General features: G+C 33.6%; 1 protein-coding gene across 1 annotated transcript; it reads left to right on the forward strand.

The window, feature by feature from the left end:
* Positions 1-2980: 2980 nt before the first annotated feature.
* On the forward strand, positions 2981-7995 carry LOC131028964 (pyruvate decarboxylase 2-like). Its single transcript, XM_059207853.1, has 7 exons — positions 2981-3660; positions 3762-3925; positions 4887-5448; positions 5571-5659; positions 6106-6223; positions 6468-6656; positions 7440-7995. Exons 1-7 carry the CDS (start codon positions 3145-3147, stop codon positions 7608-7610), a joined length of 1809 nt encoding a protein of 602 aa, XP_059063836.1. The 5' UTR covers positions 2981-3144; the 3' UTR covers positions 7611-7995.
* The last annotated feature ends 8196 nt before the right edge of the window (positions 7996-16191 follow it).

Raw genomic sequence — 16191 nt, forward strand, 5'->3', positions numbered from 1 at the left:
GGAAAAGTGTGTGACAAATCAAGTAGCTATCTTAGAAAAGGTGTTTATGGTTCCATAAGGGAGATGGGTAAACTAATCGAGGGGTTATCTTCCTAAGTATCTAGGAAATATCCTCAAGAGGTATGCATCAAGATAAGGACCTCTTGGCATGCGATATATAATTCTTTAAGGTTTTCCCTGCAATTTCCATTTCCTTTGTATCTATTGAATTTAGGCATCTCAAACCTTTGAGGAAAAGGGATTATGGTGATGGAATTTCCAAAAGGATAAGGACATATCTCTTGGAAAGTGCAGGTTTTCTTTTGATGTCCTAGTTGAAGTCCTTTAAGGGTCTCTTTGATTTGTTGAACATCTTGTGCTAAATAAATTGTAAGATTAGGAGGTGATAGTGGCTTTTGATTGGTGACAAGAGTTTGGGATGTTTGAATGTTTTGATAGGTGGATGGAATGGGGTTTGAGGTTGGAAGGGTATGAAATGTGTTTAATGAGATTGATGTAGATATGTGAGGATAAGGGATGAGGACTTGAGGTTGTGGGATTTGGGATGGAATGGTTTGAATGTTGACATGATTCATGTTTGATGTGATTTTGATGCATAAGTTAGTTGTAGAGATAGGATTAGTGGTTTGAGAGAAAATAGGTTGACTAGAAGAAGATGGGATTTGTGTTATTTCTTATGGACTAGAAGGTGGAGATGTGGAAGGAGCTTGTTGAATGAGTTGGCAGACATCAAAATCTTGAGGTAATCTAGCACCTTAATATTTGGTTGATTGTTGTGGAACCCAATCTCGCCCACTTTGCTTGGTGTATTCTTTTGCAAGGCTTACCATTGGGGTCTAAGCTCCATCATTCAAAGGTCTAGGACTCTCGTTGTCCTTTCTGTGGTCAATTGGAATCTTTCAAAAATATCATTTGGTTTTTCCATAAAGCTTAGCAATCTTGGAAATGGACTCATGACTTCTTTTGACCTTTTAAGACGAAGACTTTCTCTTGGCATATGGTTCTTTTGGGGGATTGACCTCCAATTCCCCGAACAATACTCAGATTTGACATGCTTTCAAGTTGGAAATTCTCTACAACATTTTGAAACATATAATTTTTGCTATTTTTTCTTATTGTATTGTTGATCACAATGTTTCACCTATTTAAAGCTATCATTTTTTAATGTTTTGTTACAAATATAGTTACAAGCTTGCAATGTTGCCTTGGAGGTGAATTGCTTTTAGGAGTTGCTAGATAATTGGAGCAATGCTCCTTGTACTGTTGCTAAAGTGCCTTCATCTCTAGATTCTTCTCGTAGTCATTGTCCTGCTTGTTATAATTGTAGTTGGAGGAGCCACTCTACTCCTCACACTCTGTCTCCCCGATCCCACACTCTGATCCATTATACTGGTGGACACAAAAATGCATCACAAACTAGCAGACGACGCTTTGCCTCTCCTCCCCCTTAGCGTGTCACTTTTGGGGGTGTTGGTGTTGCTCTTAGGTGGCTCACTGTTGACTCTTCAAAGTGGTTCCCTCAACTTTCTTTGACGATTTCTCGACTCACATTGATGATCAAGATAAAGATAAGGATACTAATGAAGCGTTAAATATCCTTATTGTCGTTAGATCCCATTGATGTATGGGGTAGGGCAAGTGATTAAGACCCTTCGCCCCCTTCTATTGCTACTTCTCTCACCACTTAGCAACTTTGTTATTTGGATGTTGTATTTCAGGCCTAGATTTGTATGACTTTTGGGGTGTGATCTTGTATGCACCCATTTTTATGTGAATATGTGTACTTTTATTTCCTAATTAATAGAATGCTGACACATATCCATTAAAAAAAAGTTAAATTAACATACTTGAAATAAAATTAAAGGCATAAAATTTCCACAAGCCATAAATATAGACTTTATAGATTTCTAGATTAAATTGAATGAGCAATTTTTCTTCATCAACATTTTAGACCATGAATTAAATTATCATCACGATGATGGAGGATCATGATGCATGATCAAAAATAATTGCTCACACAATCTATTTCAATATTCTAGAAACACTATACTTGAATCGAACTCTATACTTGAATCTATGGGTGAACAAAGCTAGCTATAACCACTATTGATATCAAAAATCAAGAAACTCTATACTTGAATACGCACAAACTACGATCCCTGTATCTTACATCTTATGAAACTTTTAATTAAATTTATTCATCTTATTTCTCTTCAATAAATCAAAGTATAAGGTAAACCCAAAAATGACATACCACCAAATCAAAATTCTAATATAAAATAATAAAACCTACCCACCTGAACTTTCGGAGGGGGGACCAAAGTTTTTCAAGCCATGTTAGAAAGTTCAACCCTGAAATTGACCGCAGAAGCGTCGTCTTATACCGTCTACACTTTTTAAAATCTTGACCGTTAATTTTTAATTAATAGTTACAAGGGAGGAATTTGACACCTTGCGTAAAGTCTGCTAAATTTTCAAACCCAAATTGACGGCTATTTCGTCACCGACATCTTAGAAAGATCTTTTGCAGTCAATCAGTACAATCGCGAAACTCGTGAATAATACCATTTAACCCGTCAAAACCTTTTGCTTTGCTAATCAACAATACCATTACCCAGAAAACATGAGCTTCAAACTCCCATTGATTTCAAATTTTACACTTTTTCAAAAAAAAATCCCCAAATTTTACATATTTACTTGTTCCCCACACAATTCTTTCATCCACCATTCGCGCCAGCGAATATACCCCATGCACGCTGTACGATCCAACATTGATACAGTGAGGAATCAATTGCTAAAAGAAAATTAATATATTCGTCCGTACAATTTTCACACGTGGCAAAATCAGTACAAGACAAGTGGGTCCCAAAGTTCTGGTTTGCACCGTCCCTTAAACTACGGAACGTTGGCCACCAGATTCATCACCCGTTTCCCCGGTTTCATAATTCCGCCTGTTTTAACAACGAACCCCCAAAAGTTAATCCACGAAGCAATTTTTTATTCCTGGGGGCTACCTATAAATTCACTCCGATCCACCACCACACAACATCGATTCAAAAAGATCTAAATTTAGCAGAAAACTTGATTAAGAAAGGCGAAAAGAGTTAAGCCCGATTGAGCAGGGTTTGAAGAGAATTTTGGGAAATGGAATCAAGTGTAGATGTAAACTCACAGTGGCCTGAGAGCAACGATTTGGGATGTCCACCCTGCATCAAGACTGTAAATTGCGCACTGCAGGGGTCTGGAAATGCGGTGGGGCCTGCCACGCTGGGGCGCCATCTGGCTCGGAGGCTTGTCCAGGTGGGCGTGCGTGACGTTTTCTCAGTGCCAGGGGACTTCAATCTGACATTGCTGGATCATCTGATTGCAGAGCCTGAGCTCAATTTGGTGGGGTGTTGTAATGAGCTCAATGCCGGCTATGCTGCCGATGGCTATGCCCGCTCCAGAGGCGTGGGAGCCTGTGTTGTCACTTTCACTGTTGGTGGGCTCTCTGTTATCAACGCCATTGCAGGGGCTTACAGTGAGAATCTGCCGGTTATATGCATAGTTGGGGGACCCAACTCCAATGACTATGGCACTAACCGTATTCTTCATCATACCATCGGCCTTCCTGACTTTACCCAGGAGTATAGATGCTTTCAGACTGTAACATGTGCTCAGGTACCCTCCTGGTGTTTCAGTCATTTTTCTTTTCTTTTTCCTGTTTCGGATTCCTCTTTCCCCAAAGTGAACTTTGTTCCTTTTTATTTGTGTGTTTTTAGGTGATTGTGAACAATTTGGATGATGCCAATGAGCTCATTGACCATGCGATTTCTACAGCGCTTATAGAGAGCAAGCCAGTTTATATCAGCATCAGCTGTAATCTCTCTGCAATTCCCCACCACACTTTCAGTCATGAGCCTGTTCCGTTCTGTCTCACATCCAGGTGGGCTTTCTTCTTCCTTTTTGTTGATTAGTTTCTAATTTTTAACTTATTAAATTTCCTACTTACTGATTATGTTAGCAAGTATTAAATGTGCGGGTTCTTCATGTTATTGATCTCCGCCGATTGATGGTTTCCAAATCAACCGTTTTCTCCAAAAATGATCTAGTTTTTGGGTTCCTGTCTTTTTTTTATTTTGAAGATTTTAATGTCTGCAAGTGTAGTTTGGTTTGTCAGTCTTTTCACATGTAGAATTTGTGAAATACAAATGAAAGTCCTTATTTGAGGGTTTTTTCTTCGTTTTTTGTTTGAAGTGTTGTCAGGTTAATTTTTCTCTTGTTAGGTTCGGGGTTCAAGCTAACCGATGCGTATGTTCATGAGTTCAATGCTCAGGTTCAGAGTTAATTTATAGCAGTAAAATCTGAGAGGTTTACCTCTACATAACCAGCATGTGGCTCTGAACTGGTACTATTCTCCTTATACTGTATTCAACTCTTACTCGGCTGGGCCAGTGTATTGTTGAGCATATAAGGTTCACAACACACCATTACAGTCATTTCCAACATTTTTCCACAGTATTGAGTCTTAAATTTTCATTCAAAACATTGGTTTTCTGTAGCAAGAGATTAAATTCTGTGGTATCTGGGGTACTTGATTTTTCTTGTATATTTGAATGGGAATAACACTGATAAGAAGCATGCTTGTCAATTTTATTCCCTTTTGGCTGTTTCTTATGAGTGCGTGTCCTTTTCAAGGTGTTTTTGGAAGTATGCATTTGTTTTGTTTCACCATGGTGTGTTCTTATAGTTTTTGCAATGTTTGAAGTGCCTCGCTGGGTAGCAGAATACATTAATTTAATATAAAGCAGGGTTTGTCTTTGATGAATCTCTTATACTGGTCAATGCATTTGAAGCTACTTTTAACTTGTTTTAGTAATAGTGTTTTTTGCTCACATGAATTATAGGCTAAGCAATCCAACAAGTTTGGAAGCAGCTGTGGAAGCTACTGCACAGTTTCTAAATGCGGCAGTTAAGCCGGTATTGGTTGGGGGTCCAAAGCTCAGAGTTGCTAAGGCAAAAGATGCATTTGGGGAATTGGCAAATGCTTCAGGTTATGCTGTGGCTGCAATGCCATCTGCTAAGGGGCAGGTTTTAGAGACTCTTCCACACTACATAGGAACTTACTGGGGTGCAGTCAGCACTGCATTCTGTGCTGAAATAGTTGAGTCTGCAGATGCATATTTGTTTGCAGGGCCCATTTTCAATGATTATAGTTCAGTGGGTTATTCATTGCTCTTGAAGAAGGAAAAAGCTATAATTGTGCAGCCTAATAGGGTAACTGTCACAAATGGACCTACTTTTGGCTGTGTACTAATGAAAGACTTCTTAGAAGCCCTCGCAAAGAAGTTGAAGCGCAACACAACAGCCTTTGAGAATTATCAGCGTATCTTTGTACCTCAAGGTGTTCCCTTGAAAGGTGCTCCAAACGAGGCTCTTAGAGTCAATGTGCTATTCAAACACATTCAGGTAAGAATATAAAGAACCCCTCCATATTATAAAATGAGTTATGATCGGTCAGCAATTCAATTGTTGGTTATCTTCTTGTTCCTGTATTTAGTGGTTAAATAATAAAAACTGCTTGGTTGCAGGCCATGCTATCAAACGATACAGCTGTCATTGCTGAAACTGGCGACTCTTGGTTCAATTGCCAGAAGCTTAAACTCCCAGAGAAATGCGGGTAAACTACAATCTCTTGAAAAAGTTCAAAGAACTGTAATACTTGGTTTTTTAAACCGAAGAGCTTTAACATGTTGGCTATAAGTTAAAAATTTGCATTGAAAATAGTTCCTAAAACTTATTGCAATTATTTATGCCCCAATTTGTTATTGGTTATAGGTTTAGTCTGAAGAAAACTGTGATATAGTCAAAGCATGCTATGAATTTACCATGGTCCTTACGTCGAAGCATGCTATTCTACATAGGGGTTATGTTAAAAATCAATAATTCATAAGGAAACTGTGATATTGTTAACCTTACAAGAGATACTTTATCCCAATAAGCAACTGTAATATTTAATATAAAATGGGAGTCCCTGGTGCTCAGAGCCAGTAACTTATGATGTTGTTTTTCTATTCTTGGGTCTGTGCCAGTGTTGAATGATTCAATCTAATGTTGATTTTGTAGGTATGAGTTCCAGATGCAATATGGATCAATTGGTTGGTCTGTCGGAGCTACACTGGGATATGCTCAAGCCGCTCCAGATAAGCGGGTCATTGCCTGTATTGGTGATGGAAGCTTTCAGGTGTGGATGCAAAGCTCTTTCTTTCATGAATCTGTAATTATTTGAGTTCTATAGAAACAACTATTTGTAGTGTTTATAAATATTGAATCACAATGGTAAATGTAATTATTTACCTTCAAATATTTATTACTATCAGAAGGTGTACCCTCTTATTTTGACTTTGGAACTATTTTACATATTGTTAAGTCTAGCATGCTATGATTGTCAGTTAGTTTTATAAATACTTGTGTTCTTATTTGAGCAGGTAACAGCCCAGGATATATCTACCATGATTCGATCGGGCCAGAAAAATATCATATTTTTGATCAACAATGGAGGTTATACAATCGAGGTCGAAATTCATGATGGACCATACAATGTTATAAAGAATTGGAACTACACTGGTCTAGTAGATGCCATTCATAATGGTGAAGGGAAATGCTGGACTACCAAGGTATTTTAATATTTTATGTTTTCATTAATGTTACAGCTAATTCTGTTAAGGTTTTCATTCTGTGCTTGATGTTTTTCTGTTAGAAATTTTAGTTAAAATATCAAAATGTGCGCAATAGGTATTGTGCTTCTCCATGCTGACTAGTACATTTCCAAGGAGGCTAGAAAGCCTAATTTCTGTTTATTTGCAGGTTTAGTACTGTAGTTGTGACTAAATTGGAATTCCCTGTCAATGGATTTATTTTTTATACATGAAAATGTTCTGGTGTTGGTAATGGTCCATTTCATCAGCTTGGAGTTGGCCAAAGCATTTTAATTCTTTTCCTTAAACAATAAGCCGTGGTACATTCAGGGGAAATCAGTAAATTGGGATGTTATTTTACTCGCAATGTCTTTTGTGGGGTGTCAGGTGTGCAGTCAACATTACTTGCCAGTTTTTCACGAGTTTAAGTTTATACCTCTGTCTGATAGTGAAAGATTGAGGAGTATGCATTCTGCCATAGTTACCTAGGGCATGAACCTCTCATCATCCCTTATTTATTTGCACTTATGTGATTTGAATCTTGTTGGATGGTATACATTGTCATGTTCACCAATTGTGTTCAATCAATTGAACTACGATCATTTGATATTAGACGTTTTTCCTGTCATTTTCCTTAAAAATTTTGAATTAGGTTCTCACTTCTGTTCACTTAATCAGTTTCATGTGTTATTTAAGGTTAAATTTGACATTTTCTATCATTCTTTTTTCCCTCTAATTATATGAATACGTTCTGTTCTTCAGGTTAAAACAGAAGAGGAGGTTATTGAGGCTATTAAAACTGCCGAGGGACCTAAAAAGGATTGCTTATGCTTTGTTGAAGTAATAGCACACAAGGATGACACAAGCAAAGAGTTGCTTGAATGGGGGTCTAGGGTAGCAGCAGCAAACGGCAGGCCACCCAATCCTCAGTAGAGAGGCTTTGAATTTGCAGAGATGAGCAGTTAAAGATAGCATAACCAAAGTAGTTTACATAACAATATGCATACATGGTCCTTAAGTCTTCTTATTACAGAGTCCTAGCCTAGTTTTTTTCTCCAATAACGCTATACCTGATAATTGGATGAGGTGGGTGATTCAGTCCTCTGACAAAGGCACAACTATATTATGGCATCTTTAAGTGAAGATTATAGTTCTGCAGCGTAGAGTAAATTTTGTGTATAGGATTTGTGGGGGCATTTCTGATCTCCATAATGAATTTCTTTTTAGTCCATATTTATTGCCAATAATTTTTTTGCGTTCTCATATTTTGAGAATTATGTTATGAAAGTAAATCAATTTTACTATTTGCAGCACTTGGATTCTTAAAAATGGATTTTTTTGAGCCAAACATTTACCAGGTATGTGAATGACCTTAAAAGCAAACAGAACTTTTAATTTTAGTAATCAATAAAAAATACTATACTGGAATAAATCCTTGTAGTACGCGGTAAAAAGTATTATATTGCTATAAATTAGTGTTATTATTCATTAAGAATTGATTTTTTCTTTTATTGGAACAAATTTTAGTGTTTCTATTCATTAAGAATCGATTTTTTCTTATATTGGAATAAATTCTAGTGTTCCTACTCATTAAGAATGGATTTTTTTCTTACATTGGAATAAATTCTAGTGTTTGTACTCATTAAGAATTGATTTTTTTTACATTAGTATAAATTCTAGTGTTGGTACTCATTAAGAATAGATTTTTTTGGTATATTAGAATAAGTTTTAGTCTTAGTAGTCATTTAGAATGTATTTTTTAAAGTCAACATTTATCAGGTAGTTGAGGGTGGATTTGTTTTTGTCATTGTCCTACAATTGTCCATTCTAAGAAAAAAGGAGTAATCATCTTTCCATTTGGAGTTATGAACAAAACGAGTTCACAATTCCGGGATCTCATCCCAACATAAACACTCAACAATAACATCTAATGGGATTCACCTTGGTGAGAAGAACACCTCATTTGCTCGATAATGTCCATTTAACAAACAAAATTTAATATAATTTATTTTTTAACAATAGACATAACCTTAAAACAAAAGAGAGTTTTAACTTCGATATTTAACAAAATATTATAGTAGATTAATTTTTGGTTCTCAACAATAGTCTATTTAAGGAGTAATTTTTTTTTTATAATTTTCTAATAATATGGAGAACTATAAAAGAATTAAAAAATCTTTTTGTTTGACAATTTTATAAAAAAAATTATAATGAAATAAATTCTGATGTCTTGTACCTTTTTAAGTATGTATTTTTTTTCAAACATTTGCAAGATAATTGCTCAACAACTATCATTTTCACAACCAAAATTTATTTTAATTTTTTAATAATATTCAAATCTTTAAAGAAAACAAAACTCACTTTTAAAAATTTATAAAAAATATTATATTAGAATAATTTTTGGTGCGAAACTTTTGTTCTCATTCAAATTAAAAATGAATATATTTGAAACAAATTTTTACCTAATAATAATTGCTAAGTGTCTATTTAATAAAGATTTGTTTTATTTTTTTCTTATTTTTAAATGATAGAGTTATATATTTAAAATCTTTTCCTCATATTCAATTATAAATATTATTAATAATAAAATATTTTTAAATAAAAAAAAATATAAAATATCTTTTTCAAAAATAAAATTATAAGTTGCATATAGATTTTTCAAATAAAACAAATTAATATTTTAATAGATATATTTTAAAAAATAATAGAAATAAAATAAGAAGAAATAAGAAATAAATTTGATTTTAAAAAAAAAATCTAAAGGAGAAGAGAAGGCAAACAAGAAAATTATAATTGTGAAAAGTGGTTGTATTAAAGTACATAATTTTTTTTTTTTTTTCCACGTGATAAATTTAGTTGTCAAAATATTTAAGAATTAATATACATACATATAATACTATCATTTCTTCATCAACATGTAGTAAATTTTTTATCATCTAATTATTTTATTTTCTTAATAAGTTACATAATTTTATTTAGATTCAAACCTTCAATATTATTAAATTGGTAGATCTCTCTCTTTTTATTTTATTTTATTTTAGCTTCATCTTAATTTAAAGTGTCATCTTAATTTTGTGGGCCTACTCCCAAGGCTAAGATTGTGGCTTGACAGTCTTTTGGGCCTAGAGGTTGCTTTTGTTTGTGGGTTTTTACTATCTTTTATGAGGATTTTCTTCTTCCTTTGTTGTTAGTGGATAATAGAGCCCAAGTTGATCAGGTCACTATTCATGGGCTTCTCCCAAGGTGGTTGTGGTATTTCTTTAAGGAGGCCTTTATTGTGCTCACTATGGTTTTTACTCTTGCATCTCCTATTGAGGTTTGCAAAGTGACTTATATTGCCCTTACCCTAAATTTAGCCCTTGTATCTCTTGTTGAGGCGGATAGTGTTCTGGGACGCTGTGATGAGATTTGGTAATTGCATCAAAGGTCTTTTTTTGCTTCTCCTATTGAGGTGGAGATTGCTTTTGTGGGAGAAGACGAGAGGCATTGAAATGGAGCTATTGTTGCCCTTATTTTAGACTTCACTATTTTTATCTTATTGAAATGAACTAAGGTTGAAGGGATCTTTTGTTTTCATCAAAGGAAAGATTGTCAAAGGTCTTATTAAGCTATATGCTTTTCTTGATGTTTTTTCAACTTAGGACTGTTGTTTCTTTGAGCCGTTTTGTATTATGGTTGTGGTCTTGATGATGTAGCAACAGGTTCCTTAAGTTTAGTTTCTTTTGGACTATTGTCGTTTGGCTACTAATTGACTATGTTAAATCTCTAGACAGTGTTCTATAAGTAGGTTGTGGGTCCCTTCAAAACTTGTTGGTTTGGACCCATTGTAATCTTTTGTATAGGATTTCAAGCTCTTTCAAAACCCATTTTACCTCTAATAAAAAACATAGCATATATGATTCAAAATAACATTTCACATTTAAAAAAAATTAATATATAATATTTTTAATTAATTACACCAAGAGGCATCCATGCAATGGTAGTGGGCGGGGGGGAGATTCCCCATCTGACATAAATAAAAAAGATTGTGTGGCAATTACAATGAATATTGCATGCTCCAACGCATGAACATAACTGATTTATACCTTCTTACATTATATTAAAATTTCTAATAAATTTTATAGGTCTTATTTATGATACTTTATCTTAGCTTTATGTCAAAGTTTATTGGACCTAAAGTTTTATTTGTTAGGTTAATATGTACTTTGGTTTTGTACCTAAATGTTTGATAATGCTTTGACAACCCTCAACAACTTGTGGATGAGAAAACTATTTCCAACTAAATATGACTAGATTTAATTTCATGGAGATAATATCTCCAAGTAATTTTAAGGCTTAAAACTTACCATTTGTGATTCTCTAGAACTAGATATAGGTTTTATAGTCATAATATATGTCATAGTTCTATTATGGCTTGAGGTAGCATATGAAAATTTCACATAGATTTTAGATTCGATACTTCTTTTTTGGGGGGCCACTTAGAAAATTTTCATAATTTGGTCAATTTAAGGAACTAGAATCTATAAACCTCATAATATTATTGTCCGAGCTCCACTAAGAGGATAGATGCCAATCCTAATTTTATTTTAATTGTATTTTGTCTCCTCAATTTTATTGAGCATCTTGAAGTCTATAGATATTCCATCCAAAAGAAAATTAATCCCATGGACTTGAGGATTTTAGAAATCTCAACTTATTTACTTTAAGTTTATAAGATCAACTAGGGAAATTCTAAGATGGTGTGTCTTGTAAATTCAAAAAACCTAGTGAATCAAGACCTACCTAGTCATATTAGTTCTAGATCTCATGGGTCGTTATTTAGAAAATGCCTTGTAGCCTTAAACCTTACTCAAAATTTCCTATAATCTTATTCTATTTTTGAGAAAACAAACAATTTCTTTCCTAGAGATCTTTAATATCAAGATACATTTAATACAATCTATTCAAATTTAGGTTCTAGATTAATGAATACTCGTAAAATTTCCTATGAAAGGAAGACACATCTTAGGATTCATCTAGTCATGTTTTGAGTTTGAAATCAAAGGGTGACTATGATAAAGGAAATGTTCATCCTAATGAGTTGACACGTGACACACTTTAACTAGTCTAGCTTACTGAGGTCTCTCAAGAACAATAAAGGATAATATTTCTAAACTTTCCATCTCAATAGATGTAAATGTTTTATAAATTTGTGCCTAAGCTTAATTTAATTCCAACTAAACTAAGATAGGATTCTAAATCATCCTTCTAGGGACAAGTTTTTTCTTGATACATACCTCAATTGATCAATGAATAGGATTCATCTTCATTGATCAATGGATTAGAATTTATTTAAGGCTTAGCTATTTAATTTATAAATGTGGAAAAGATTTAGGTTTCTTGAAATAAAAGGAAAATTAGTTCTAGATTATAGCTTAACAAATTTCATTCCATTTATGACTTAATTAGAGAATATTGTGACAAAAAAAATCATTAGTTTAAAATAACCAAACAATATATTAAACATAAAGGTGATGCTATGAAGCCTAATTAGAACAAACCTTGGTATCCCCTCCTTTAGGTATCATCAATGTTTTTTGAACTAAGTATTCATTTAGGGCCTTACCATATGAGTTATATTCCTTTCTATCTCTTAGACTTGATACACTTCACAAAAAAATGTGAATATACATTGTTAGAGACCATCTTATTACTTTAGGTATTTTTTCATAAATATTGGATAAGTTACTTTAATCATGATAATAAAATTAAAACAACCTAGTTGATTGTTATAGAGATTATGAAACCACTAGTAATCAGAGTTTGGCTTGTGAATATGACAAGATAACACATGACCCTTCAAGATTTTGTTATGAAAGTTTACGCTCTTAAGGATAATTACAAGGTTCTAGATTGCCTAAACCTTATAAATACTTAAACATGGTAGCTTCATTCATTAGAATATTATTAAATAACTTTGGAGTTCCTTGCTATTATATTACCAACCTTGTACCAAGGAATAATGATACTTTAAAAAGAAGGTAATACAAATTCAAATAATTTAAGATTAGCTCTACTAATAATATCCCCAACTTTTTGGTATTCATAATGTATGATTATAGGCTTATAATAATTAAACCTTCCAAGAGAATCTTGTAAATATTGTGCTCACTACATACAAATTAAGCTTTGGTACACATGAAAACTAAATATATATGTTAAGACATTGTAATTTGACATCAATGTTACTTGTTGACTTGTATATAATGAATTCAAAAATAAGAGTACATTATTAATTTTATTGATATCATTTCCTAGTAAATTCGTCTCTAAATTTGCTATACCTCTAATTTACAAAGGAGTTTATGGCTTCCTAGTATGGTATCTTCCTAGATAGGAAGGATGCTGACAAAGGTTGTGGTACTTGGCTTTACACTCACAATTACATTTGCTTGAAAGTTTCTAAAGCCTTTTCAACAAATCCATTTAGTGCATATTCTACAATCATTGTAGTCCATTTCTCCACAGTTCTTATAGGCATGTTGTCATAGTCCAAGTGTCATGTTTGCTCTTCCATATTTTGCAATAGGTATATTTATTTGCTAGTATCCTTGCTATGTGTGCCCAAATGTCATCTTTGAAATATGGTATTGGCCTCTATCAAAGGATGAAGGGGATTGCCAAACGTTATTAGCTACAATAGTAGGGGCATAGAAATGTTTGTAAAATGTGAGGTATAGATGAAGCATGAATAGGGTGGAACTAACAATGCATAGACCCTCGTTGCCAACATCCTCGTTTTCCATACTAAGACTAACACTTTGGAACAACGCATGGGTACCCATTGAAGCATGATGAGACAATGTCTAGTAATTGTGGAAGCAAAGGCAATGTAGTAAATTATTTATAAAATTGAAAAAATAGATAGTTTTTAAATTGCCAAACATAGGTATGGACAACCATCAAAGCATAATGAGACAATGTCTAGAAAATGTGGAAGCAAAGACAATGCAATGAACTATTTATAAAATTGAAAAAATAGACAGTTTTTAAATTGCCAAACATGAGCATGGACACCTATCGAAGCATAATGAGACAATGTCTAGAAAATGTGGAAGCAAAGACAATGCGGTGAACTATTTATAAAATTGAAAAAATAGATAGTTTTTAAATTGTCAAACATGGGCATGGACACCCATCGAAGCATAATGAGACAATGTCTAGAAAATGTGGTTCAAGCAAAGACAATGCAGTGAACTATTTATAAAATTGAAAAAGTAGACAGTTTTTAAATTGCCAAACATGGGCATGGACACCCATCGAAGCATAATGAGACAATGTCTAGAAAATATGGAAGCAAAGACAATGCATTGAACTATTTATAAAATTGAAAAAAAAGATAGTTTTTAAATTGCCAAACATGGGCATGGACACCCATTGAACCATAATCAGACAATTTCTAGAAAATGTGGAAGCTGCAATAAACTATTTATAAAATTGAACACAAAAACAATTTTTAAATTGCCAAACATAGGGGAAAATAATTACACACTTTTTTCTCTTCAGAGCAAAAGACTCTAGTTTGAAAACAAAGGAATTGAACTGCTGTAAATGTTGAGTGCGCATTAAAGGTTTTTGATGAACTCGAATTCAAATACTTTCCAGAATTTTGATAGAGCGCAGGACACGAGCAATTAAAACATACCATAATGCATAATCAAAATCTTTGGAACCGTAACAGCAAAAAAACAAACATGAATGAGAACAAAAGGATGTGGTTTGGATGAGTCCCACAATATGAACATACTATACGGTCAAAACTTAGTGTGTGTTGTTTAAGCCAAACCCTGTTACATCACCAACATTACGGCTTTATTCCTCCCTGTACATGAGGAAAGATTGTGGAGCAAGCAATCTTTGTTTTCTTCCTCTAGTTTTTGGGTCAGAGTCCAGCTTTAGCCGTCTTAAAAGGTACGTGTGGGCTGTTCTGAGAGGGACTGCTTGAGCTTGAGCCACATGGTGCTTCTCCAGTCGCTGTTTTTTTCCATCAGCAGTCACCCAAACAGCTGAGCTTCTTGTGGAAAGAGAGTTGGGTTTGGAAACTCCAAGTGCAAAAAGAGAGGTCATTCAATTCCATTTGGCATAGATGTGCAATGTCTTAGTGTTTGCTGCAGCCTATACTTGGTGAAACAATTAACATCTTAAGGAGTTTGTGTTTGATTTAGTTTCTGTTGTGCATTTCGATGACTAAAATTGGTCCAACACCCTCCACCACTCAGCTCCCTTTGAAGCAGTCATCTTGCAAGTTTTCTTCTTTCAAATATATTCATTATTGAAGACTTTTATCTCCAATATTGACAGCTTCAGCACTCCAAACAACAACCTCTTTTATATTGTTTTCTCATGTAAATATTGGTAAAAATTACCAATATCTAATGTTGTCATAATATTTTATGCTATTAACTTGTCAACCATAGAGTTGTATGAAGTGTTTGTTAGAGAGAAAGGGGGAGCAATTTTATTTTCAGCTTATTTAAGTGCTTGTAAGGGGGGTGGCAGTTTTGTTTTTGTCAAAACTTGAATTTCGAGGGGTACTTTTTTTTGCATTTAGTGGGCCATTTTAGTTGGAAAAGTTGTGGACATATATAACCTAGTTGGATCATATATTTGACCAAAATTGTGACACGACTTTATACTTTCTTATAATCCATCTTCAAACATCATCCAAAGGGAAAATTGATTAAAATTGTAATCATAGTGTTTATTCACGTCCTCTGTCTAAAATATGAGAAGGAGATAAGTATGTGGTTCACAAATTTAAGATCGTTGGTAATCACCTCTTTAATGTCAATCTAATAACAAAGTGAGTATCAACAACACTTTCTTCAATGTTAATAACATTTTCTCAACTATTGAAAACGTAATACATTGTATTTCAAGTGTTTAACCAAGAGTGAGTTCATATTAATTGGTAATTTCAATAAACTTGACAACTACTCATGTAACATTGACGGTGAGAGATAGATGGGTATTATAAGCCATATTTCTTAAGTTAACAACTCATCTTATAACACCAATAAAGAAAGATTTAACTTCGTGTTCTGAAGGTAAAGGAAATACATGTGTAAGTTGGTTATGCAATTTCTTCTTAATAAATTATCTTTCAATTGATGAAGAGTGGAAAAAATGGGAACATACATAAGACACACACGTTTGTCTATAGAACATACATAATACACTTTTGATCATATTAATTAATTAATTAAATAAAAAATATAATACAAAACACACAACATATTTGAAATAAAACAATTTCAAAATTTTGGGCTCATTGAAAAAGTTCTAGAAATTTCTAAGAAAAGGCAAATGGTAGACACGCATAACAAGTGTGGAGTCAAGATAAGTCACATGGAATAATTGACAATATGTCTCATGAAAATTTGGTCTAATGGAATATAGTATTTTTTCTAGAGTATGTTCGAAGAAGTTTCTTATTAAAGAATTATAAATAAATCTCATCACATCTTCCTAGTAT

Source organism: Cryptomeria japonica, chromosome 7, assembly GCF_030272615.1.
Source record: "Cryptomeria japonica chromosome 7, Sugi_1.0, whole genome shotgun sequence".
Classification (NCBI taxonomy): domain Eukaryota; kingdom Viridiplantae; phylum Streptophyta; class Pinopsida; order Cupressales; family Cupressaceae; genus Cryptomeria; species Cryptomeria japonica.

Excerpts from the sequence above, each read along its gene's own strand:
- LOC131028964 (XM_059207853.1), top strand. The coding sequence starts at position 3,145 with ATGGAATCAAGTGTAGATGTAAACTCACAGTGGCCTGAGAGCAACGAT. Across the intron at positions 3,661-3,761 it reads AGACTGTAACATGTGCTCAG|GTGATTGTGAACAATTTGGA; the intron begins GTACCCTCCTGG and ends GTGTGTTTTTAG. Across the intron at positions 5,660-6,105 it reads AAACTCCCAGAGAAATGCGG|GTATGAGTTCCAGATGCAAT; the intron begins GTAAACTACAAT and ends TTGATTTTGTAG.